This window comes from Bombus vancouverensis, chromosome 14 (genome assembly GCF_051014615.1).
Source record: "Bombus vancouverensis nearcticus chromosome 14, iyBomVanc1_principal, whole genome shotgun sequence".
NCBI classification, from domain to species: Eukaryota; Metazoa; Arthropoda; class Insecta; order Hymenoptera; family Apidae; genus Bombus; species Bombus vancouverensis.
The window spans coordinates 8,638,491-8,664,566 of record NC_134924.1 but is presented as its reverse complement, the minus strand read 5'-3'; the positions used below and the strand labels follow the sequence as shown (position 1 = coordinate 8,664,566).

Sequence of the window (26,076 nt, the reverse complement as noted above, 5' to 3'; positions counted from 1 at the left end):
TAGAGAAGGGGGATGAAAAAGAATGACGAAGAAAAGGAGACAAGAAGCGCGAAAGAGAGGGAGGTTAATTAAGGGAAAATTTAACGACGGGGTTTGTCCAGCCCAGTCCATTTCTATGCGCAGTTCTTCCCCCTTTCCTTTTCCCTCGACCGACTTTGACTCGAGTTAACGTAGAAAGTTTCGCGTGGATTTTTGAAATTCTAATTCGACCACCTAATCTGCTCGATCCTTCCTATTCTTTCTCTTTCTCTCTCTCGTTTTCTCTATATTTCTCAGTCTTCTCCGATGACGAAGACGATGGTTTGACACGAATTCGTGAATACGCGAGACCGGGACTTTCGCAAAAACGACAGACTCGCAGTAGCTAACTGGGGGAAACGAAAGGAGAGCGCGTAAGCGTTAGTGCGCTCACGAGCACGCACACTGCTACTGGAGAAACCAAGGGAGAAAAGCTGTTTCACCCTCTCTTGATTCCCTGCACCCACGCAGGGACAGACACGACGATACGTTCGCGTATACGGATCGTTTCAAAATGTTCGTACTCGCCGCGAGAGGCTGCTTTCACCAGAGAATAGAACGATTTTCCGTGTGGTTAACGCGTTCAAAAAAAAAAAAAACAAAAAAAAGAAAAAAAAATAGAAAAAGAAAGGAAGCTTCTCTTGTTTTCCGGTTCTCGAAGTTTTTGAAAGCGCGGAGCAAGCCACCCTTTTCACGCTCGTCTCTTTCCCTCGAGTGAAATTCCGCAACGACTGAGAATCGCTCGAGACACCCTGTACGTCGCGAGCGTACGCACGCACACAGCCACCATCCAGCTATAGAAGCAGAACTAATTGCGCTGTATTTAATTAAGCCGCGGATTATTTCCTTAACGAGGGCAGATCTCTATTCTTCCTTCCTACCACTTCAGCAGCAGGCTTCGCTTCCATCTTTTACAATTTTCCATCTCCACCCCTGCGCTCGCGGCTGGAGGAATAGATCTCGGAGATCCACGGTTTCTCTCGTTCGACAACCTGCCGGGTTTTCTTGTTTCTCTCTCTTTATCTTTCTATTCGTCTCTCCCTCTCTCTCTCTCGCTTCTTCTTACGCCAGAACATCCGTCTGCGGCGTCAACACATACCATGGTCGCTATCACCGCCACCGCCACAGACACCTTTCCGCCCAGCAAAAACAAAGACCTTCCGGCACACATGACGCCCGATTCCGCGTTCCCTGTTTTCTTGTCGAGAAATTTGCCATCCGTGTGCGTGCGATCGATTGTTTTTTTTTTTCGTCGTTGTTTCTAGATCACTCGACTCCCAAAGATAACAGCTTTTACGTTCCGATTCGATCGGCCGATGGCGTTTACACTTCAACGATCGACGCGCTCTTCGTGTTTCCACGTTTTTTCGTCTCGTTTCCGTCAGCTTATCTCTGCGTAAAGTTATACCGATATTAAGTCGTACACATATCATCAACCTTCATCACCGAAAGGTGGCGGATAAGTTAAGTTTCCGTGTCAACTTTTTATCGTGTCGTTCACCGAGATCGAAGATCAGCTTGACTCGCTCCACTTAAGGAGCTTACTTTCGGGCCTTAGCCATCGTGTGAGTACCGAGTGGTAGGAGGTAAGTCTCGACGTGTGTTTCCAAGCGGCTTAACGCGTCCATTTATCTGCCATACGTGTTTTTCATCCGTAAATAAACAAACGTACGAGAGAATCAATTAAAACCGATCGTCAAACTTTTTGAAAGCTGCACGCGCTTTTTTCTCGCTATTCATCGACTCATGGATCGGATGGCATAGAATCTGTTTTTGCGATGGAAACGATATTTGGCGTTGTTCGTGGGAAGCCGTACGCGACAGTTTCATGTCGCTCGTGACCGCCCTAATGGAAAATTGCGCTTAGCGTAAGTACATTCTTCCGTTTCTTTAATACCAGCTTACAACGCAGCGATGCAATTTGCAGACTAAGTTACACCTTGAGTGGCTTTTGCCTCCATCTCGACTCTTTTTGTTCGGTTTCCGCAGCGCGGTTAAAAAAAGCACGAGGAAACGTTGTCAGCGAATTATCATAGTTCTTGCCTTACTATACCGCAAATCGTAATAAACAACTGTCGTACGTTTGGTCGCGCGATTCCTAACTTTTTCCAGAATTTTTACGATTCCTTGTAGGCGACTACGAACGCGGCTGCGATCCCGTAGAATCGAATTTTAGCAGACTCGCGTGTGTTTGTTTCCGTGACGTTTACAGCTGGAAATAAAAGAACGAATAAAACGATACGCGTTGCGCGGCAATCGGAAAACTAATATTCGCGTACCGGGAATCTGTTCCCGGAGATTCATTAAACTCTCGGGCAGTCCGCCGTCTCTTGACTGCCCCGTCCCACCTGCGCCGTGTTTTTATCCCTTCGTTTCCGAAATGGACGAGTCAGAGAAGTGTGAGCTACTCGATTTTCGCACGGCAACGAAAGCGTTGATCCACCGCGCTGAAAAAGAAACAATAGCACGTGCCAGAGGGAAATTCGATACAGGCCAACAAGTAACTCTTCGCTTTCCTCTGTTCGAGGAAAAAGTCCGAGGTCGGAGTATACAAGGATACGCATATCGGCGTCGGGTATCATCGGAAATGGGCGGAGAGTGGAAGCAGGATATGAAAGAAAGGGAAATGACCGATAAAAACGTAGGTCGAGGGACCAGGGGCAGCGGAAGGACGCCTGTTACGAGGGAAAATCCAGTGGATGGACGCAATCTAGGAACTCTTGGGAACCAATCTCCTCTGATGAAAATACCTTGCTCAAAGCGGACGGTTTTCCAGCCGGGCAAATTTCTTCCGTGACTCTTTTTTAGAATATCGCGCGCATCCAACCATCGCGCGTCCCGCTCTTTCGGCCAGCTGCATCTACGAAAATTTTCTACGATCCGTGCATTCAGCATAGGAAAATCATCGAAAGACATCGCGTTACGTTTCTTCCTGGAAGATGCGCGCGTAGCTGAACGCGTGTAAAAACGCAGAAATCCGAACGGATAAAGATCGAGCAATTCCCCGTTAGCCCGAAGGTTTTCTCGGAATCTGCACTGCGACATTTATACCATTCTCGCCCCCTTCTTGCATTTTTCTACTTCTCTTCATCGCTACCTCTTCTTCATTCCTACTCTCTTTTCCATCGCTTGGCTCTCTCTCTCTCTCTGTCGCTTTTTCTCGTCTTCGTTTACTTTCTAACTTTCGATCGATGAGTTAGAAACGGAAGAAGGTACGGGATTGCGGCGAAAGATGGATTCCGGTATCGAAGGATCGGTGCCAGGATTTTCCAGGTTATATTCCTGCCGCGAGCTATATGGAATATCCCGAGATTCGAAGGTACTTCACTAGCGACTGCTTTGAAGAGCATCCATGAAAGTTACACTTTCGTATCTTGTGGACTTTATGATGGACCGCGACGCATACTTGCTCGATTCCTTTCGTTCCTGAAAACCTGTCCAGTTCCTGTACAGAATTTATTTCCAGAATTATCGTCTCTCTTCTCCCTCGATCCTGTCCTTTTCATCGATAGCACGTTCCGTTCGCTTTTGGATTTTTCACAGACGAAACCGTCAAACAACCGGACACGAGGAATATCTTCGTCTCGAGAGACTTTCAACGGTTTTCAATTCCGATAGTCTCTGCTCGTGATCACGTTACCAGGATTAAAAGAAAAAGCGTAAACAGCAGAGATTGCCAATGAGAGATCCACGTGGCTGACGATAGAGCCACGGAATACGGAACGGAGTCTAGCACAGAGTCGGAGCAAGGGTTGCGCGTCTTCGATTGGCTCATGAATTTTTCAACAGTCGCCATTTGTTTGATCAGACTTAGAGCCCGCTGAGAACTGCACTTTTCACTCGACGTCGAGAGTAACGGGGCGACGCGAAGCGCGCGCTTCGTAAGTGGAGCATGTGTTTGTTCGCGTACCATGGAAATGCGAGAATATCTTCGGAAGAAGAACGACGTGAACGCGTTAGCCGTAACGCGAAATTGTAATCTTGCGCCTGATTCCCGATCGATTCCATCGCTCGAACGTATATTTGTTCGTATTATTATATATTTCGTATTGCACGTACGTATACAATATACCAGAGTTGCGTGTAGGCACCTTTGTAGTTCGGCTTCGTTTCCTTCGGAGTTTCCATTCTTCAATTTCGACGCTTTTCGGAATCGTAAAAGATCGTAGAGAAGCTTCATTTTTCCTCTTGCACTTTATTTTCTTCTTTTTTACCGATATTCCTTCTCTCATCGTTCTGCTATTGTTGGGATTAGCTTCTTCAACAGCTATTCTCGCATCGTGATTTTATTATCGAAGTTTTCTTTCCGAAAATCTGATCCTCGAGTCTCAAATTTCATTACACGCAGCGTCACCCTACGAACGTACGGCCGAAAGGAAACCCATTGAGTGATAGATTATTTCCGATCAGTGATCGAGCTTGAACTCGCTATCCACAGAAGTAATTGGAACCGGAAGAGAGTCTCCAGAAGCGTCCACAGTGGCGAGGTAGTCGGTAGAAATGATTTTGAGGAAAGTGACCACCGGTGACCATTGATTGACCACACAGTGAACGCTGTTCGCGTCAGGTAATTGGCCCAAGCGGTAGATTTTCGTAGTGTAAGCTGGCTTTGACGCCCGTAAAAATCCAAGGACCGTGAATTAGGTCAGAACACCAGTCGTGAAAAATGCACGTGTACCTGTGCCATTCGCGAATTTCGCCAAGAAATGAAATTAATGAAGTTTAAACTTGGTTCTTGACAAGTAACTTACTTCCTAGCATTTTCGTGCTCGAGTCGAATATTTTTAAACCAAGTACAGAAATATCCGCAATTGTTTTTAATTCGTGTCAGTATTAAATTTAGATTCGTACTTGTGCGATATATATAACCTGTCGGGAATGCTACTTCGTCTAATCCTTTTAATATTAAGCAGAGAATTAATAAATTAATAAATCAGTCGGGTGTCTAGACGAGCGAATCGATACAAATGCGAGAAGGGTCCTCTTTACAAGTATACTTTAACCTGGGTTCAACCGCTATTGAAAGGATAGAATGCCTGCTGGGTATCGATACACCAATTGGCGTTGCTACCGGATGTTCTAGTTTACGACACGACAGTCGAGATTGCCATACATATTTGGTCTCATTGAAAATGAAGAAATACGTATGTACCTTCTTCTTCGCAGACCTGCCGTGATCATCGACTTTTTCTCCTTTTCTCCCCCTTTTTTTTTCTTTTTACACATTGCTTTTTCGTCTGTAATACGTCGTTCGAGGGTCCTTTTCAACGACCCGCTAAATTTGTTTGACATCAGAAATTACGCCGCGCCTTTCACCGGCTCCTAAAGGCGCCGCTTTGATCTTGATCAAACTCTTTCGTCGCTTGCTGCCGCCTTTAGCAACAAAAATGGTATTTCGGACATAGAAAAATATGTACTCTACGTGAACTCGAACGAATCAACCGCGTTCCATTGAAATATTGAAAATGGTAACGAAAGACTTACCGATGACGGTGAGGTTGTATCGGAAGCTACGTGTTTGTCCCTTGCGGAAGTCGACTCTGCACCTGTAAGTGGCCGCGTCATGCCTCTTGATGTCCTCGATCACGAGGACCGCAGGACTCGGGAATGCCGTGCGGAAGTATGCTCGCGGTCCAAACACCCCGGAATCCGAGGAGTGTTGCGCTTTGGTCACCGGCTTCTCTCTGGCATCGATCCTACAACGAGTAAAAAAGAATCCCCGGAGATCAATAACAAGCCGACCCCGTTTGTTTAGCGTTCGACCGATATAATCACCGCGTCGCTTCGAACAATGAAAATCGCGTGTTTGCCAGGTGGAAATCGACACTGAAATTTATTGGAATATCGTAAGTGCTTAACGTAATACATACGCGATTCGCATTTATCGAAGCTCGGTGGTAATGACAAGGGGCAAGGGGGAAAGGGAAGGATCGGTAATGCTCGGTAAGTAGTTGGAGTGTTCAAAATATAATAATCGTTATTGCTCGCGTATATTTGTTTGTAATCTGTCGCGATCAATGACGCTCGTATTCCACGCTATTTCATCGACTTGAACGTGTTTTTCCACTGTAATGCAAAAACGTATTGCCCTTAAAAATATAGCGAGAAACTAGAGAAATTTTAGCCTTTAATCAAGGTCGGAGGTTGGTTTTATCTTTCTAGTGGCACGTTCAGTACAGATAGAGAAGCGTTTGATGGAAAGCGGCCGATAGTGTCGGAGAGAAGGAAAAGAGATACTCGATATAGGATGGTTCGCATTCCTAGAGCCTTTTGAATGGAACCGTGGAAAGTTCTTGTCGGACCGCTTTGTCTTTGTCGTTTCTGTTTCTCGCCCATTCTCTTGCTAGCTGGCCGTAGCGTTTTTTTCTACGCTGGGACGCCCGACTTGCACGTGGAATGGCAAGAATTCGCGGAACGGCCTGCGGTATTCGATATGTATGTAGGAAACGATCGCAATTTCTAGCCAATGAAATTCGAGTGGAGCGTGCAGGTTTCATTGTAAGAGGCCCGGCTGGTACAGAGAGAAACGAATGGAAAGGACAGAGGTGGAACGTGGTCCGAATCAGCCGAAAAAGTCTTTTCCATTGCGATTCATTGAGGCAGGCGGTGGTCGCCGAACGCCAGCCACTGACCGCGGCCATTATTACTCACCTACTAGAGAATGTAATTATTTCAAATCGATAAAATAATTATCGTCGGTCGAGAGTACAACGTGCGGCCGACTAGAGATAACGCAATTAAACCAATGCTGTATTGTTTGATATTTCGTGTACGCGGATATCTCACATTTCCGATTTGCAGCTTTCACACGCGGATAGAGGAAAAACTACCGTGGCAAAATCAATTACGCCAAATCAAATCGTTCTAATATATGTACGTAACTATCGATACGCGACGCGTATCCAATTATACATTTTCGACGTTTTTCAGACCTTTTTCCAACCAGTTATTTACCTTCGCATACGGAAATTGGTCTCGACCAAAGAGTATCGATATCACTGGCGGAGCAACACAGTGTAATCTTTAACGAACTGCTGGACATGGCGGAGGAAACAGTTCAGAGTTATTGTTCTTGCTGCGTACACTCGCGGGCGGTGTTTAACACGACACAGAAACCGTTTACCTTTCCTTAAAGCTATCATTTGAAGCGACGCGAGTCAACCGAACACCGGCCAGTGTTGATTTTATCCCTTACTCGATCGGATTCTTTTTACTCCCCCTTCAACGATACTCTACTAACAACAACGACAGCGCGCAATAACGACGATAACACGTCGCGCCACGAGAATGTTCCCGTCGAAGAAAATCCACCAAGTTTTTGCTCTATAAAATGTCCATTCGACATAGTTTCTCAATTCGTTATTACGATGACGAGAGGTTACGATTCGCGGCATATTCTTGCTCATTACGCGCGAATAATTATTACGAGCTACGGAATGTTCGCGCGATTGTGCGTCGCTCGAAGACTTGAAATTTCAAGCTGTATCATGTCTGAAACGAGATTCGTTTACTCGGTAAGCTCGGATACGCGATTTCATTTTTCTTTGGCACATTATGCGACGTTGAGGATCGAGCGATAAACTCGTCGTTAATGTACTCGTTGACACGGCAAATGTCTGAGCATCATTTTTAAACATGCCGAGCAACCGTAGTCTGATAAAATTTTTCCGGTGGAGTGGCCATTTCTGGGTGACAGTCGCGCATACAAGGCGGAAGCGAATCGCGAAATAAATGATCGGTGACGAAAGACGATGGGACGGGATGGCTAAAACGGCGGAGATTGATGAACCTAGGGTGTCGTGTATCGTGAACGGATTAAAATATGGCGAAAATTTCCGCGTGTTCTGCCGTTCTCGTCGTTTCCTCACAAAAATACCGTCTCAATTACTTTTTCGCTGAAATTTCGCGATGATCGATGCGCCACATCGTACGATACATCGCTACGCGTTTACACACCGGCTTGCAAATACTTCATCGCGTACTTTAATTCCTAAAACACCTCGTGATTCCCGAAATTCTCTTTTATATGTTTTATTCGCTCGGCTTCAACGTCATTTCTGCGCACGTAGCACGGAATACGTGTTTTTAAATAAATATATTATTAATCGTTTTTCATGGCAAATTGGTAAAAGAGAGCGGCGCGCCCGTAATAAAATAACGATCGAAATAAGACGATAAAATAATACACGGCGTGCACGTTTCTTCCTGCACGAACGTTTAACGATCTCCTTTAGTTTTTCTTTATCTTTTCCTTTTGGGGGTAAATTTCATAAACGTGCTTCAAGCTCCAGTCTACTGGAGCCGGTTTGAAATCCTGCAATTTCGCTGGTTAATCGTCGGTAATGTTTCGTCTTGAAAATTCAACGAAATCCTTAAACAGTTGCGTAGGACGTTAAACCGCAGTCTGACCATTTCGCTCTGTGATATTCATTAAATGAATATACCGCCGCTAAAAACGCCTGAATCGGCGCCCCTGTTATAGCGGACGATAAAAGAGATGAAAAAAATGTCAAGTGAAATACTGTTATGGAACGAAGGTTTAATGTGCCATAATTATGTAGCATTAGCCGGTACCATATAATGCATCATACAGCAATTACGAGGTCTCGCGATTCTTTGTATTTACGACGTTGCCATCTTGACTCGATCCATAAAATTAGGAACAGTCCGTTTTCTAGCTCGTACAAGCTTTTTCAACGATGTCCGAAGAGACGAGAAACGGAAAGAAAACGACGGTAAAAGAATTTGCTCCTGAAAAGTTTCTGCATTCGTCGTACAGGATTTGAAATTGGCGAACATCGGCGTTAAATCGTGCTTATTCGATTCGATCGATTTCGTTGATCGTTAGCGACGAGTCTATTATTTTTTTTATCTCGTCAAACGTATCATTAGTCGTTGTAAAAATCTGAAATATCGTCGAACGAATTTTTACGAGATATTTCCATAGGTCAGCGCGCGAAATATTTGTCGTCAAATATTGTTTTACTCGAAATGGAAAAATCACGACCAATACGATATATCTTAGTAGAATGGGGGCTTTGTTTCGAAAAATTTCCGATTAGCCGTGTGTTTAGTGTCTCGTCAACGCGTCGTCATCGTCGTCGTTGTCGTCGTCGTCGTCGTCGTCGTCGTAGCGAATTCTTCCTTTTGATGGGATTTTCTGAGTGGGGTGGATCGTACCGATAGACAGAAGGATGAAAAACGGGGTCGAAAAATAGAGGAAATAAGAGCGCAGTGAGGGACGTTCGCAATGTCGGGTATGGGAACACGGTTAGATGCAATAAGGAAACGCGTATCTTTCTTCGTCGGGTACTCGTTACAGCGACTTTTCAGCCACTCGTCGAGTAGCTTTGCGACGCGACGGGCTGCTCGATTCACGTCGACGCGCCACCGAGTAATACGGAATCGATGTCTGTTTTATGAAACGTTTTATCTCGCCGCGCAGCCCGTTTTCCAATATTTTGCCCCTTTCTCGCTCTACCACCTCCGCGACCTTTTCCTTCGATCCCTTTCGCTGTTCCTGCGCGACCTACTTCTCCTTTTTCCTTTCTCTCGTTCTCTCTCTTTTTCACCTTTGTCACTCTCCTCCACTTCGCTCTTACGTGCCGGCTACCCTTCTGTTCAGCCCTCGTCTCGTAAAAATGATACACACCCTCCGGGCGAAGGGTAAATAGCACCAGCACGAATATACGGGTCTCGGTTCGCGATACGGATCCACTTTACAACCCGTTCTTCCGAGGTTTTTCTCGTTAATTAAGTTTCTCGACTTTGTAGCCGATAGGTTACCCCTGGCAACCGTGGTAATCCCGGTAGCTCAACTATAACGAAGTTATCAATCAGCCTGTTAACGCAGCGACATCCCACGATATCGTTCGTTCCGCGTTCGATCTAATGGCAGGAGAAATCACAGTTTCAAGCTTTCAAGATTATTGGAGAGAGTGGAAACCGCGAGTACGAGGAAAAGTTAAGATCGCGCGAGTTGATCTTTCGTCGTCGATTAAGATCGTTCGAGTGAGCGAACGAGCCACTGGGACAACGATCTATTTTCCATGCACCGCTGCGTAATTACAGAGGAAACATGCAGGTCCTTTTTCAGTATTTTGCCCCATTTACGTTACTTTTCCACCGCAAGCTTCACCGGCGTTGCTTCTTTTTGCGTGGCTCTCCGCGGTTCCCTGGCTTCGCGTTTTCCTCGTAAAAATGATGCATGTCCTCCGGGCAAAGGATAAATAGCGGCGAAATAAATGGAGACCATCCACCATTTACTTCGCTTACGTTTCCTTCAAGAATATTGTATGTCCGCTTATTTATTGCCACGCTAATTTTGTGACATTCTCGTGGAGTTGTTTTACCTCACAGAGAACATACTTTATCGTTCTGACGTCTTCGAGCTTTATAAATTTATACTTTTATCCGACCGTCTCGGGCCGTTTCTTCTCCTCCATTTTACATCTTTATTTCGTTCTGCATCTTTTCTCTTCATTTTACGACCGGCATTTTTCTATTCCCTACTCTGCACGCGTTGTTGTCACGGACGCGCGTTGTTGTTGTCACGAGGATATTCCCTTTTTAAAGAGTGGAAGAACCGTACGCGAGAGTACTGGGTGCGTGAAAAGAGAATAAAAGGTAAACCCTTTACGGTTCGTTAAAAAATGTAAAAATGATTAGAGGTGGACAATTAAAAATACTGTCAGTGATTTCCAGTCCGTTAGCCGCGCGCCACATGGCTTTTTTCCGTTTGGTATCGTGCTTTCATTTTTTATCCTCAAACTCGTCCCGCAAAAATGATAAACGATGTACGAGTATAGGGTAAACAACAACGATACATAGATACATACTCGTCATGCGTCTGTGTCACTATCAACGCAGTTAGCTGCTCGCTCTTCCGAGACCGCGAAGTAAAACAGTGGAAACTCGGTAACTTTACTCTACCGATCTCATCCGCTTTTGCCGGGCTTTTACTCGCGCGATCTACCACGACCGTGCACCACACGAATTTTTGTTGCGCGTCGGTCGAACCGCGGCTTTAACCTGAATTTCAAATACCGCGTTCCTCTTTGCTCCTCTACGAGAAGTTTCATTTGCATTCGCGAGTTATCGGAAGATGGAAGGAATTCTTCTCGACGAGTCGTCGCGTGCCGCGTCGTTCGACGGTGAAAAGTAGGAAACGCGTGACATCGATAAATTTGAAGGAAGAACGTCTCTTTTTTTCGTTATTGCGTCCGCTTGGAATTCGGGGCCACTGGTAGCAGAGGCGAAAAGAGCATTTCGTCGAGGCAGGAATGACGAGAACGTTTGTATACGATAACTCGTATCCCAACGATTGCTATTTGTTTTCACGTTCGTGCTGTCGGCGACAATGAGTCTCGTCGAAATGGAAGTTGGTTCCGGTGAATATTTCCGGAGCTGCGTGTACGTACACGTGTGTGCGCGGCCGCGTAGTCATGCCTACGGACGGTGCGACGAATTTCAGTAGAAATAACGACATGCAGTCAGACATATCGGAACGGGACGCGTAGTTGCGACTGACGCTATCGTGACGTACTACTGCCGGCCGAGTGCTCTCTGCGTTGATCCGCGTCACTGTTCTGCCCTCCTTTTTCTCTTTCTCTCACCTCTAGGCTCGCATCTTTTTCTTCTTCCCTCTTTTCTTATTCTCTTTCATTCCACTCGTTCCTGCTTCCTTTTTTCCACCGTCGCATCTGCTTGTTGCGCCACGATCCACCGCAAAAGTAACGACGGAAAAATGTCGAATGAAACTTTCCGAATATCTAATAGGCCGTTTAATCTGGAAAGAAGCGCGACCATCTCGACAAATTATTAATCCGAATATTGTAGCAAGTCACGAAATCGTCTGAACGAGGATGATTACCTCGAACGGTATGCTACGTACGCACTGTACGAACAAAGAACAGGAAGTTCGTGAGAGCGGCGACGGCAACTTGTTCATACGTCGAACCTGTGGCTTATGAGCTTTAAAGCACACGTTGAACGATTGCGAAGCGCACCGGCTCCTAAGCGCGTAATTAAGACGACCTGGTCTCGATTCCCGGCTAAAGTTTCACATTCGATGAATGTATCAGAAAGAGAGAGAGGGAGAGAGAGAGAGAGAGAGACGTGTGTACGCACGAGGAGTGTGGCCCGACGCGTACGTAGGTGGATGCTAACATTAACAGGGGAATAACAATACACGAGTTCACCGAAGCTCTCACGCTGCGCGTACACACGATATCACGGCGTGCAATTGCGGTCTAACTATACTTGGAACCATCCTCCTGTTCCTCATCAATCCTCTTCTAGCTCCAATTTGCTATTCCGTAATAGCGACATATTTCGAGTTGAACGTTCGCGATACGAGCTACCCATTAAATAAAAACCCATCTTCTTCTGTAGATGCGAGCTCGTGAAAAGCAAAGCTCATAAATTGAATTCTGAACAAACTACTCTCTCTCTCTTTCTCTCGGCACGAGGCGCCGCCAGAAAGCACTGAAACGGCGGTAACGACGACGACGAAGACGACGAAGCCAGCTCGACAAATATGGAGTCATCCTTTGACGAGCGAGTCGATAAGAACACGCGCCGACAAAATTTCATCAGACAATCGCTCTTCCTCTTATTACAATATTTCGTCTCGCGTTTCTGCCTGCATCGTAGCGCGCACACTCCCTTCCATCAAGTTCCTCCGCTCCGTGTAATTTTAAAAGACTCCACGTTCAACGCGTCGACGTTGATGGTTACGCGACAGAAAAGATATCCCAAAGTAACATCGAACATAGTTGTACGACGTTCACGAGCGACGACGTAAAGAGCGGCGTTTCGGTCCGACACGTTCGATTTCCACTGTAGTTTCCTTGTCCTTATAGTCGTTCTTGTGGCCAGGTCAGTCCGGTAATAGCAGGTCGATAACGAAATTCAATATTTCCACGCTAATGACCAAGCACGGTGGCGATGGTAATGGTGGGCAATTCACCCGCATGGGGCCCGTGTTAATATTTAGGGTTACTGCCCGTGAACACGCCATCCGTGTGCAACACGCACTCTCCTTTCCGAACGCTCGCTAACATCTTCGAAATTATCGAGGTTCGTCGAGAGAAAAGTAAAGTTCCTTTCGTTGGGACACGGGAACGATTACGAACGAGTTCGACTTTAAATTCGACGAAGTTGTCGAAAACCACGGTCTAGTTAATATATCACCTTTTTTTTTACCGGCGCGGCGCTGACCCGGTACGTCACGGAGCTTTGTTTTCACGGCTAAACATTGTTATGCAGATAGGACCAGACGGCATTGTTGTTCGGGTAGACCTCAGCGCGCGACCATGAAGCTATTCTCATGATAATTTTCGAGGATTATTTTTCGTAATTTCTCATAGAATACGTTGAACATCCCCCTTGGCCGTTTTCTACAGACCCTTTAAAAAAACGAACATTCCATCCGACAACTCATGCTCATTTTCTTTTTTATCTCCGCTCGGTATGTTCGTTTAATTTATTTACTACGAACTCCCTTATGTTGATTAGCATTTCGAATGACAATTCACGGGCAGAAAGGTAGCGCGAGAGATTTTAATAAAAATCAGGCTCGGCTAAGGTGACGAATACCAAGGATAAGAGAAATGCGCGTGAGTATTTTCCCTTCCTCTTTCGTTCTCTCCCTTCCCTCTCTGGTTAATTTAGCAGAAAAGCGAGCCGCTCGAATCCGTAATCGAATTTTCCAGGCGTTCTTCACGGATTAGACACGGCGTGCTAATAGCGGCTCGAGAGGCATTTGATTAACGCAAATAACGCCGCACCTGGCGCGTTGTTTTCTGAAGACTTTAAATTTCACACTGTTCTCCGACTGCTTGCGTCCCCTATACCCAGCAGGAGCCCTTTCAGCCATTCAAACCCTCTCGCAGGTTAAATGCTTGAAATTACTCGTTGGAAGCCGAGTGTTGGTATACAAGTACGACGCGTTGGTATATTAAAACCTATTTACATGCGGGTGGAGGAGGGTTGCTCGAACCAATCCACTTGAATTGTGTTGCGGGAGTTATATTCGCGTTTATCGCGTATCCCTCGTTCGCCACTATCTCACGCTCTCTTAACGAAAATCGTCACCTCGAATTCGCATCTTTCCGAGTATCTTACACGACGCACGATTCTAACGCGTATTTCGCCCGGTGAGAAACGGCCAGTCTCTATAATGAGACTTGGAAGAACAATCTCGTAAAGGGTGTGTTGGCGCCAGGAACGATTAACGAGATCGACGAGCTGATTTCTATCTGCAAACGAACGGCCGTGTTCCCGGCTGCTTCGCTAACGTAAAGGGACACAGCAGGTGTAGCGCGAAGACACGACGAACGATGGTGTAGCTCGCGTCAGCTTCGATTAAAGGGACCATGGCTTAATTCGGGAAGAGCGTAGCTACAGCACGGCCGATAACAGAGACGCTAAATTCGAGGATGTGCCTCGTCGACGCGTGCCATCGGCCGTTTACATCCAGCATTATCCTATTACCAGCGATGTGTCTTGCAGAGCGACGTCGCATGCTGCACTTACGTGCATAGATTGTCTGGTGTGACGAATTGGAAAAAAGCTTGCGACGACGCGATGCTGCGCCACGATGGCAGCCGTTCGGTTCTTCGGTGGAAACTGGCAGCTCGAGGACGACGAGGAGAGGTAAGAGGCTGAGACGCGAGTTACACGTGCAACGACAATACGAGGAAAGTTCTCGAGTTTGCCTCGAGCTCGATTAAAGGGGTCGTCTCGTAGATACGGTCGATGGAAGGCTAGAAGCGTGATAACAGAGACGTTTGACCGTGCTACGTTGCTCGTCGATCGATGCGCGCAACCGAATGCCTTTACGGTCCGTTCGCTGCGTTACACAAATTGTTGCAGTTACGCGCAACGTACGTAATGGGAAAACTCGCGCGCTACCTTACTGCATCCTCTTCGATGGATTTGTTCTACTTTGGAATCGAGAGAAAAAGGCGCCGTATTCGCGACAGACAGCGTACACGAATCGACTCGTTTAACAATTGTATTCTTCGTCAGAACCTTTTTACGATTACGAAACGTAATTGAGTTTCGTTGCGAACGAAGGATGCTCTATTCGCTTACGTATACACGGGTTGTTACACAGATCGGGCCACATAGATTTCACGATCCCCGCTTATTTGCATGCAAATGTAAAAATGCTGGCTGTGTTGTTGACTCGTTCTTACGCGAAGTTCGCCGTATAGCCGAGAGGGATAGTTGGCAAGAGTAAAGAGAAGGAAGGAAGGACGCGGCAAGGGGAAAATTCGACGCGCGGCTTTGCGATGGAAACGAAACAGGTGCACCGAGAACACACGGTAATGAGAATCGATAATGGCAGTCAAACGAAATCGCGCCTCCGACGAGATTCCACTTTCGGCTAGACAGAAGTCAAGCCGAACCATCGACCGGGATAGCGTTTCCACGGAAAGGGTATAAATTGAACGACGATGCTCCCAACGAGATCGTTTTGATATCGTGATTCGTTTTTAGTACATCACTGGACAGTTCTGCAAGCTATAGGGATTTCGGTTTTTTGTAGCGGAAACGAGTAGCTACGCTCTCTGCTACAAAGCGACAGTTAGTTGGCTGAAGTAGACTAGCCGCTGGTCAATTTTCGTTCGTTTAACGCCCGTTAGTTGCAAACTATACGGGACTAAACACGGAGATGTAATTTTTAGAAGGAACGACGAGCTCTTACCTTTTACCATGGAAAATTTGATTCCACCGTGGACAAAGATAGACATTCGTAATTTACTTTTATTTGTAAATTCAAGCGTTCGAGATCGAACGGTTTCTAGTATTTCTAAACGAAAGAGAGGAACTCGCGGAGCTAAGCTTAGCGAGCGCACACGCGAAACGAGCGCTTCTATTTGTCCGATCATTAACGTGCAAACACAGTTTCTAGGTAATTCAAAGCTATTACCGTGTAAGTTTCATCGAAAAGGATCGATTGCAGGATATTTTTCCGGGACTGTTCGTCTCCACGTTTCCTCGGTACTATGTATCTCACGGGAACAAAAGTTGCACTATCGAGCGAGAGAAAACCGAGGCGGATGATATTCGAAATAAATTTAAACTTTTCTCGTAATTAAAACCGACCGTGCAAGGAAAGCGGATAGCAAAATACTTTGCTGCGTATCAAAGGGTGAAATGAATTTATTCCGACGACCGGTGCATCCGAGCAATTGGATTTCAGCATGGATTGATCGAGCTGCAAAACGAAAGCTGTTAGGCAAGAACGGAAACGTGCGCGTAAAAGTCGATGAAAATCGATGGAGCGGGGGGGTCAATCGAGAGACTACGGGATTAAAGAGAGCTTTTAAAAGCTCCACCCAGCTCGTCTCGCCCGTCAAGCCTTTTTACATTTTACTGTTTTACGCCGAATAATTCGGCCATAATGTAGTTTCATCGAGCATGCGAGGCGTAAGTGTGCGCGACATCCCCAGGAATCGAATATCACGGACAGCGTTTAAATTATTATGACGAATCGGAATTTGAAAGAGCGATTCGACAGGAACGACGAGTCGTTTTGGAGGATTTCACGTTCGATACGAGATACGACCAGTCGTCGAGGTTATCTTCGTTGCTCGATAAAGAAAGGTTAAAGCTCGATAGACGAACGAACGCGCACGGTATTCTTATCGCGGCTGGTCGATCGCGGAAAAGAATACACCGGGTACGAAACCGCGTGGGAGGAAGTTTTGACCGTCTACCAGCGGAACTATTCTCAGGAGGGAACAGAGTACGATATAAACGGTTTGCCTGGAGCGAGAGTTTTAAAGGAAAGCAAGTAGAAACCCGATCTACATTGTTCCCCTTTGAATCGAATCTTTCGCGAACGTAAGCCGCGCCGCGCGTTTCCTCTCGCTCGCGTATTTTACCAAGTGGAATCATTTTTGAAACTATCGAAACGAGATTGGCGCGATTGTACGCCGAATTCCAGCGTGTCGTGACTAATTCGCGTAAACCTTTCCAACTGATAACGAACCGAGAATGTATGTGCCGGACAGGGAGGATGGAAACACCGAGGCGTTCCTCGGTGTTGCAATATTCATCGTTGTCTTCCATTTTCGGGACAGAAGCTGCGTCACCGATAACGAGCATTGTGCGAGAGGACAGGAATCGAAAGCGACCTAGTCGTCGGGTCGGGGTGATGCGACAACTTTCTCGATTGTCGTATACGGTAGGTTGGTTCGGTCGCGAATTCAATACGGTCGGAGTAACGATAACGCGCGCGTACGATAACTCGACAAGGTCGACGGCGGTTCAATTCGAACAGTGCCGTTTGCCAGATGCGATCGCCTCGTACTCGTAGCTCGTACAATTTCGTTGGGAGAGATTAGACGAAAGAGACAAGGAGGGAAGGCGACGAGGATGGAACGTGGAGTTTCATACGACTCGCAAGCGCGCCACCTCGACTCGCGTTAATTGATTAGTCGGCTTCGAACTTGCGATTAACCAGTCGACCTTCCATCGTCGGATTTTCGATGCATGAAATTTATTAACACGGATCTCGTCTGGTTCGAGGCGAACGTAATATTCCGTAGACGCGACACGTCCACGTTCAACGTTCGTGAACGAACATTTGAAAAGAGGCGATCACGGAACGCCGGCTGGCCGGATCCCGCGCGATACTTTCGCAATACCTGACTGTCGTTTCCCTCTCTTTTTCCAGCCGCCATCCTTTCAATCATCCTCCGAGCTGTCTTCCAGCCGTCTTTCCCTCTTTGTCATTCCGGCTTTATCGGCTGACACTCACCGGGTCCGATATCAAGCTCGTCGTCCGTCCCTCTGTCCTCCTCCGTTTATCTCGATCTCTCGGCCGTATTCTCGTTCGCCAGCCTCCCTCTCGCACCCTCTGATTTAGGTCGCAGCCAGCCCGCTAACTGATTGAGGGTGATTGACGCTCTGGCTGAATACCGGACAAGCCCAAAACCCATTATTTACTGCTCGGGCCTCGTACAACGTTATAATTGCCGGCAGCTATTCCGCCCTGCGCGCTCCCTCTTCCTCTCGATTCGATTTACCCCGCCCCAACCGGCCAATCCAACGAGTTGGCTTATCGTCCGGTACCTGCTAACTCGAACCCACCATGGAATTCTTGTTGCGATCGCCCGAACTTGCGCCCTAATTAAGCACACTATCCACGAATTTCATTGGTTTCCTGTTCCCCTAACGTGCGGAAATATCGAAAGCACGGCGTATCGGCGCTATCGCTGAAATTCCTTTTCCGACATACCGGTGTCTCTTTGTGCCATGTCGCTCAGCTTGAAAACCGTCGTCGCAACCGGTCGCGGACGACGACGAGCTTTACGAACCGAAGCGAATGCAATTTGAACAGCAGGTATCGCGTTTTCTTCGCGCCAGCATTCTCCGTCTAGAACCAGTTACGAATAATAGCTAGATTTCGCGATGCCGCTTCTCACGACCGCGTGCCAATCAACCGCTTCTGGGTATTATCTTTTTATTTTCTAGATCGTCGATGGATAAATCAAACTTTGGATTTCCATCGGCTTGGTTTTATCGGAACAGCCGGAGAAGGCAGGCGGGAAAGGAGAGACAGAAGCGGTAACGCGGCCGAAGGAAAGTGGGCTCGAACGAAGTACGTCACGTCCGGCATACAGTTTACCTTGAGAAGGATCGATCTCGAAGGAGTTAAGTGGCTGCCGGTTCTTCCAAGAAGTATACCCATCGACTCCAGAGTAGGAATCACGTTCATGGCCGACCGTGCTCCATCGCGGCCTCTGTCATCTTAATCCCCGGGATCCTTTTTACACGGCTTTCTCATTCGCGTCCTCTGTGTACCCGCCACCTTGTGGACTTTGCTGCCCAGACCAAGACCCGGGACCACCTTCTCTCTTATCCGCTTGAATTACGGCGAGGCACGTCCGCCCCTAGTGGATGTCCTGCTTCAGGCTGGACCTCGTCCAGCTTTCACGGAAAAGGAACCTCCGTCGTCAAATGGCCGAACCGTATTAAAACGAATCTGACCTACGTGATGTTGGATCTTATTCCAACGTTAGAAAATCATCACACCGTCCTGTCGGATCGCTTTCGCAACTTTTATCGAATACCGCAGGATCGTCGAACGCGTCGCGTTGTCGTTCTCTTCGCTCTCTAGAAATCTTCCTCCAACTCGATACGTTTCGCGCAATCTGCTGTCGGACAGACGTCGCATTTTCGCCGTTCGCTCTTATACGACGAGAACGCTTCGCTGCATCGGACATCGTCGCTATAATCGTATCTATATAGCGTTCATCGACGAGGCGTCACGTATGACAAAGATGGTGTCGCAATCAGGTAGAATCGATCGGTCAGTCGATAAAAGCTCGAAGGATAGATATTGTCCGTGAAGATGGCAGACTGGCGGTGATCTTCGAGTAGACAATAAATGGTCAAGCGCTTTAGACACGTTTCCGTGAGCACGAACTATGGGGCCTTCCGATTGTACAGGCCAGCAAGGTTTCTCTTTATTCTTCGACCAAGGGAAAGGTCGATCGGCCCGATGCCGATCAACGAACAAAGCGTTTCTCCGTCGATCAAGCTCTTCCTTCTCCTTTTCTTCGTCGACGAGCGTATTCGTTGCTCCTTTTCCTTCTCTTCTTCGACAAGTATTCCTTCAGAAATACTCTCGTCGCGAACGTTTTCCAACGGACGGTACGCGCTAAGTAAATTGCATTTACGAAATTTTCTCGAAAGTATTTCGATTCGAACAAAATTCATGTTCGAAAGAGGTTTCGAGAATTATGTACGTGTTTCGGCACGCGTCGACTCGAACTACTTTATCGAGCGAAGCGTTCGTTTCGGGAATGTCTTCTTCCTGATTTCCATACCTTCTGTTTGCTCGTTTACTCGTCGAGGTAGACAAGGGCCACGGAAGCGTGCGCAACTTCTACGACATTTCTTTAAAATTCGTCGAGTGAGAAGCGTTGATTAAGCGACATTCGTTTTTCTCGTTTTTGTCTGTCCTCCTTTGCGTCTCTTTTCCCTTGGTTCCGGGCTTGTTAAGGTGCGACCTGTGTATTCGCTACGAGGTAACGTCTCTCAAAGGACTCCTTGGACTTGGCCGGTTCTTCACGATAACGAAATCGTTGTCGAAGTCTCTGAGATCCTACGTCTTCTAGAATCACCGAACAAACCTAATTCTTTCTCCTCTCTTCTCTCAACCTCTTCGAATCTACAGTTTCCTCGACGCGGACTATACCAGTACGAAATTTCGACAAAGTTTCGTCAAAACGTTCGCCCAGTTCTAAAGCAAGTAATTTCATAATTGCCTATTCCCGTCGTACCTGTTCGTACGTAATTCGTAATTCTCGTTTGGATCATCAAAACGTACGCGATATTCGCGATATCTTGGATTCGTTCGCTCGTAGGACACAATTATCACGGTACTTTGGTATTCTTCTCGCAGTTTCTTTCTTACAGCTTCCTAGATACATCTTATCTGCCAGGCCTGAAACTAGCTTGAAACTCGAGTGCCGGTTGGGAGAGATAGCAGCGAATTGTTTGGTCCCCCGAGTGAACTAGGATGTGTATAACGGTGGTTAGAAGTTGCCAGGATGCTTCCAAAACGTCGAGGCGGGGGAAAGCAGCAATTTCTGCTTCGACGTACCACGAAGAGAGCGGCTCGAAGTTGCGACTCGAATTGTAAGTCGAAACCTGCTACGATGCTGTTGGTACTTTGAAACTTCGTCGCCCCGGAGTAGATTCAACTATCCAAATTTCCCCAACAAAGAAATAATCAACGATTATGAGCCCGGGACACGTACGGCTTCAACTTTGCCTCTCTACCAAATTCACCGTCATGGCCGCTAGTTTGCCACCGTACAATTCGCCGTCGAATTAGCTACGTTTCAAGCAAACGTTTATCACGTCTGGTTTACCACTCGTCTTGCCGCGATTAGCACGTTTCTCGAAAGATCGCAGCCCTTTCTAGCGGTAGCGCGAGTTTTCTCGAGTTCTTCGAATTTTATCATTCGCGTAAATATGGTAACGTATGAAAAAACGAACGACGAGATTCGACGAGATCGGCACTGTCCACTGTTCTGTTTCTTATGCCCCGTTTCTACATCTTTAATCCGGCGTACCGCGTAGTTCGACGTCCGACCGTAAAACTCTCGTCGCCAGTTTCCGATTACGAGCGAGAAGACGTCCAATTTGTTTCTTCGTCTCGCCGCTCAAAGATATCGAACAACGAGGGGAAGTGTGTTACGAGAAGCGGTGTTAAGGAAATAGGGAAAGACAATCTGAACTTTCCAACTTCCCTCGAATTCCGAACGTATCCTGGCGTGATTCGACCCGCGCCTTTCGCGATTACTCGTTATTCCTTGCGAACTTACAAATTGATCACGTAAGACTGGATCGAACAGTCCCAGGAATAATAAGCGACCGCTTTGCTTTTCGTTACGCGTCTTCCCGTAATTGGCAGAGTGGGCAGAGTGGGTCGAAGCAATCGGAATAACACGGCGAGCTTCCAATAATGATTTCGAACAATGATTCGAACCTGCAGAAAATTTATGCGCGATTTATCAGGTCACGAGAACGGGAAATTTATTTCTAGACAACAGGCAAATTGCCAAAACAGTATCGCTGCAGCTTCGTAAATAATCCTGCTGTGGATTCCTGTTTTCAACCTTTCCAACCGTTGTTCTGATTTCCAGGAATGACCGATCCGGGACGTCGAGCAACTAGCTAGAAGTAGAAACGAAGAAGAAGCGAACGAGACATCCGTGATCCGTTGGACGAGAACGAACCGAGCTCTGGAGCCAGGGAAAACCTTATTATGCGTTTCCCCGGAACTCCCCGCTTTGCACGGATCTTGTAAAGTGGCGAGGGTCGCGTCAACCGAATAACCAGACCATAAACCACCAGAGGCCAAGGCAGAAGGACGGGTCGAGCGGCAGGCCGACTGCTAGAACCCGTTTACGTCACCCGTAAACCGGCATCCTGTGGATTTCGACGAGCAAATACACTCGTGGCTATGGTGCCTCGTAAACTCAGTCAAGACGTGAGCTGACGCACCGCTTTCCTGACGTTTCTCCAAAGGTGAATGCTCCTTACTTCTCCCTTTCCTTCTCCCTTTCCTTCTCCCTTTCCTTCTATCCTTCTCGTTGCTGACAGCAGCCGTTTTTTCAATAACATCGATGTACAAACCTGGTCGACTCCTTTCGCCTTGCTTTCGCGTCGCAGGTTTCTCAACAAGCAGAATCAGAGTTAACGAGAAACAAGTTAATTCAGTTGGAACGTTTCTGCGCGAACGTCCTACGAATAGAGCGAGGCAAACTATAGACTATCATTTCGAGCGGTAGAACACGAGTTACGGCCAGCTAATGACAGCTATTACCCATATGACAGTGATGTAGTAATGAAACCGCGATTGACGAATCTAATTGTAGTAATGCGTTTCATATTTTATCGAATGCATGCGGTATCGCGTATGAAATTTTGATTTCCAATAGTTGCCAGTGCAATTGCACGTTGTCGACGTTTCATTTTATGCGAAACCAGGGTATATCGTATATCATTGAAACCTACCAGAGGGCAAGGTTAAACGAGTGTAAGTAATGCAACACGTTCGATTCGTACGATTTATCGATAAATTGATAAATTATTCATTCAGTTGCGTCATTACGTGTACGTGTATACACCGTTCCGATTTCCCGAAATACTCTTTTCGATAATGTCTCGCGTAAAACGAATTGTCTAGAAGAATCTTCATGTTTCAGAAGCTTATCTTTTTCCGCGAACCTTCTTCTATTTTCGAGCAGTGTCTTAGCTTTTCGTAGAACTGTACGCTTCGTAAATGACGTCCGTAACCGTACACTAAATAAATTAACCTATAAGCTAGCTAGCTAATATAGAAGTAGCTATTTGAAGAAATTATTCGGGTTTCGTTTCCATTGGGTCGTTTCTCAGCTTCTCGTTATTGATTTTACATGGAAAATAGTACTACCTATGTGAAACAGTTGGAATTTCTGTGAACTCTTTCACCGACGAAAATAACTCGAAAAAAGGCAGAGGAAAAGGAGCGGTAAGAGTCGAGAGAGGCGGATGGTGCTCGTTATTTCGTCCTTGCGAAGAATCTGCGAAGAACTCGAGCGACACGCGAAGTTGGTTAGCTCCGGTCCCGTTGTTATCAGCGAAAATTTTCTCCGGCGTAGCGTGCCCGTCCCCGCTATGTTTCCCGACCGAAAGTCACGGCGTATCGCGTCGCAAACGACGAACGAGAAGACAACCAGTTCAGTTGAAATTTACAGTGGAGAAAGTGATACGAATTTCCAAGCACGGCCAGCTAGTTAAGTGCTTCAAAGCGGCTGCTAATTATCGCTGTAACGACACGGATTGTATCGCTGTCGCGGATTCAATTCGACACCGTCGCCACGCTCTTCTGGTAAATTGATACGATCTTCCTTCATCGATCGAGAACGTCGATGTTTGCGCTCTCCACCGATGATTACATAATATAGAGTTCTGCCGAGCCACGAGGATCAAAGTTCGTTCTTACTTTTTCCTCTATCGACGTGATTAAGTGAAAATACTCTGGCTCGTGCCAAGTAACTGTGAAATAACGGCGCGCCTTATCTCCAGGTATACCTTTTTAATTGTAATTACTTAATAAGTCAGGGGTAATTTAAGAATGTGTCGTAAAGCGAGATCGCAATGAGATGCGAAGATTTGTTGTTGATTGTATCTAACGTTAGAGTGCGCGAGTTTGAATCGGAAGGTAACGAAAAACGCGAGTGCGGTTAACGTCGCAGTCAGTAAAGTCGCTCCGACGTTATCCTAAGCTCGTTCGTTCTCGAGTTATTCGATCCTGGAATTAATTGGTAATTGTTTAATTGGTTAAAACGTAGAAGCCACGATGGGAAACAAGGTTTATGGGAGTCGAGAGATTCCATAAAATCGGGTTGCAGTTTTCATCGTGACTGCGTCATGTAAAGTTCCGGCCGCTTAGGGAAGAACGAAACACAGACGGTATATTTACAGTAATAGTAGCGTGGCACGAGTTACTTCCGGACAGCAGTGGCGATGTAGTGGCCGGCGGGCACGGCGAGTATGGCAGGCATCGCGAGCGCACACACGTTTCGCGTGTGTGGCAGAGTTAAAGGCGGGCCTGCGACTACGAGAGGTGAAAGGGTTGGCAGAATCGAAAGGGAGTAAAAGAGCTGGAACGGTCGATTTAGAGGAAACACGCGTCCGGTGTCGCGTGCGACCGCGGATATCTGATACGAGCGAAACGCGAGCGTAATTCTCTTCGACGCTGTCGCGTTATTTATAAATCGTCCTGAACTGCCGCCGGTTATTATCACCGGCCGTTACAATTTTTCACTGGCACTCCCTGCTCCAAACGTCCGCTTAACTAATTACTATTAATTTAACGGGTCGGGCGTTCGTGCCCGTCGTAATTTCCATGCCGCGACAGCTACTGTTCGTGGATTTCGATTCCAGTTTCGAGCCTGGTGGACCCGAGTCCGCTCGGATACGCGTCACCGACAAAAAACAGGAAAACAGGACAAAAAAAAAGAAGAAAAATAGATAAGGCAAAGTGCATGCTCGTTAAACGCGCGCGATACGCGGACGAGCTGCTCTTTTGATGCAGCTTCGCCACTTTGTTCGCGCTAACCAGTCATTACGCTCTCTCTTGCCTGGCTCCGGTTGAGAAAAATGCGCGACACCGGATGCATCCGTCTTCCCTCCTGCCTTCTTCCTCTCATTCGACCACCATCGGATTATTACACGCCCGTTAAATCGTTGGTCAAGAGTTGTTTCGACGGATGAGTTTTAATATTCCCCGAATGTTTCCTCTGTTTCGCCGATTCTTCTTTTTACCAAAAAAAAAAAAAAAAAAAAAAAAAAGAAAAAGAGAAAGAGAGGTAACGCATTCGCTTTTATTGCGGGCTATTCGGTAAATACCACCCTGAATCGAATCACGAGCGGGTATTTTTCTCTTCTCTCTTTCTTTTTTTCGTTCGTCTTTGAATTATGGGAGCAGCTGTGCAACAGCGTTCTACCGCGTCGTGGATTAGCATTGATACAGTTACAATTCGAATTCGTTGGTAATTCATTCACTTTGGCAGTGTTCGCGACGCGAACGTTTGCCGCGATCGGCCGGTCATCTCCTTTTAAACGAAAGACAGTTATTTCCGGTATCTATCCAATTAAATTTCCCATACTACATCAGCCAGGAAAGGATATCGTAAAGATAATTGAAAGACGAAATTAAAGGAAGGAAGCCGAATAAAATGGCGCGATTAGAGCGACGTATACGAAGTAATCCTGGCGAGCACGTAAAATCTGGTCATGACGTAAGCGGATTAAGGTATTAAGAGGTTGAAGTTAAGAAGCTACCGACTGATACGGCTCGTTCCGTCTTGTCAAATACCGCTTACCTTAATCATAGGATAGTCGACTCATTACTGACGTTTCGTGCCGGTACCGAGGACGACGACGACTGTCGGAAACGAAGGAACCACGTAGCCCGATAATAAGATTTCGCGTTGCGCTATCGAGCTAAACCGAGGCTCGAACAACAGCGAAACTACGAAACGCTGGCTGACGTTGACGTTCGTAGTGTAAACGAGAAATTGATTGATTAGGAAACTTTCTTATGCTAAGGAACGCTACCAATACTTGCGCTGGCGTTGGTCGCCTCAAAATCTCATTACGAGCCGATGTCGAGTTTAGCCAAACAGACCTGCCAGCTGGCAAATTCGTTTCACGGTCTTTCGAAAGATCGACGACAAAACGAAAGGTTAGCGGGTAGTTTAAGGGTTAATTAAGTTGTAGGAGAGATCTATCTTTGCTATTAGAACGCGAACGGGAACGTTTTAGCGAGAGTAGCGTGGAGACGGTGTTCGAACGGAATCGTCGCCGATCGTCCTAAGAAACACAAGGTGGTTTCTTTGAAGCAGAGCGATAACCCTCGGGAATAATATCAGATTCTCTCCACGCAACTGCTTCGGCTACTTTACGACGTTTCGCCGAGCAGCTTTTTAACGGCAGCCTAATTCGTTTCCGCGTTGCACTTTCGCAGCCATTGTA

At 46.7% G+C, this 26,076-nt stretch overlaps 1 protein-coding gene across 4 annotated transcripts in view; it reads right to left on the bottom strand.

The window, feature by feature from the left end:
- The window catches only part of LOC117166243 (kin of IRRE-like protein 1), a 253,136-nt gene that overhangs the window by 69,627 nt on the left and 157,433 nt on the right, over positions 1 to 26,076 (bottom strand). For all 4 annotated transcript variants that reach the window (XM_033350052.2, XM_076624375.1, XM_076624376.1 and 1 more), the window contains exon 3: positions 5,503 to 5,714. In XM_033350052.2, the coding sequence (XP_033205943.1) occupies positions 5,503 to 5,714 (212 nt within the window). The remainder of the gene's footprint in view (positions 1 to 5,502; positions 5,715 to 26,076) is intronic.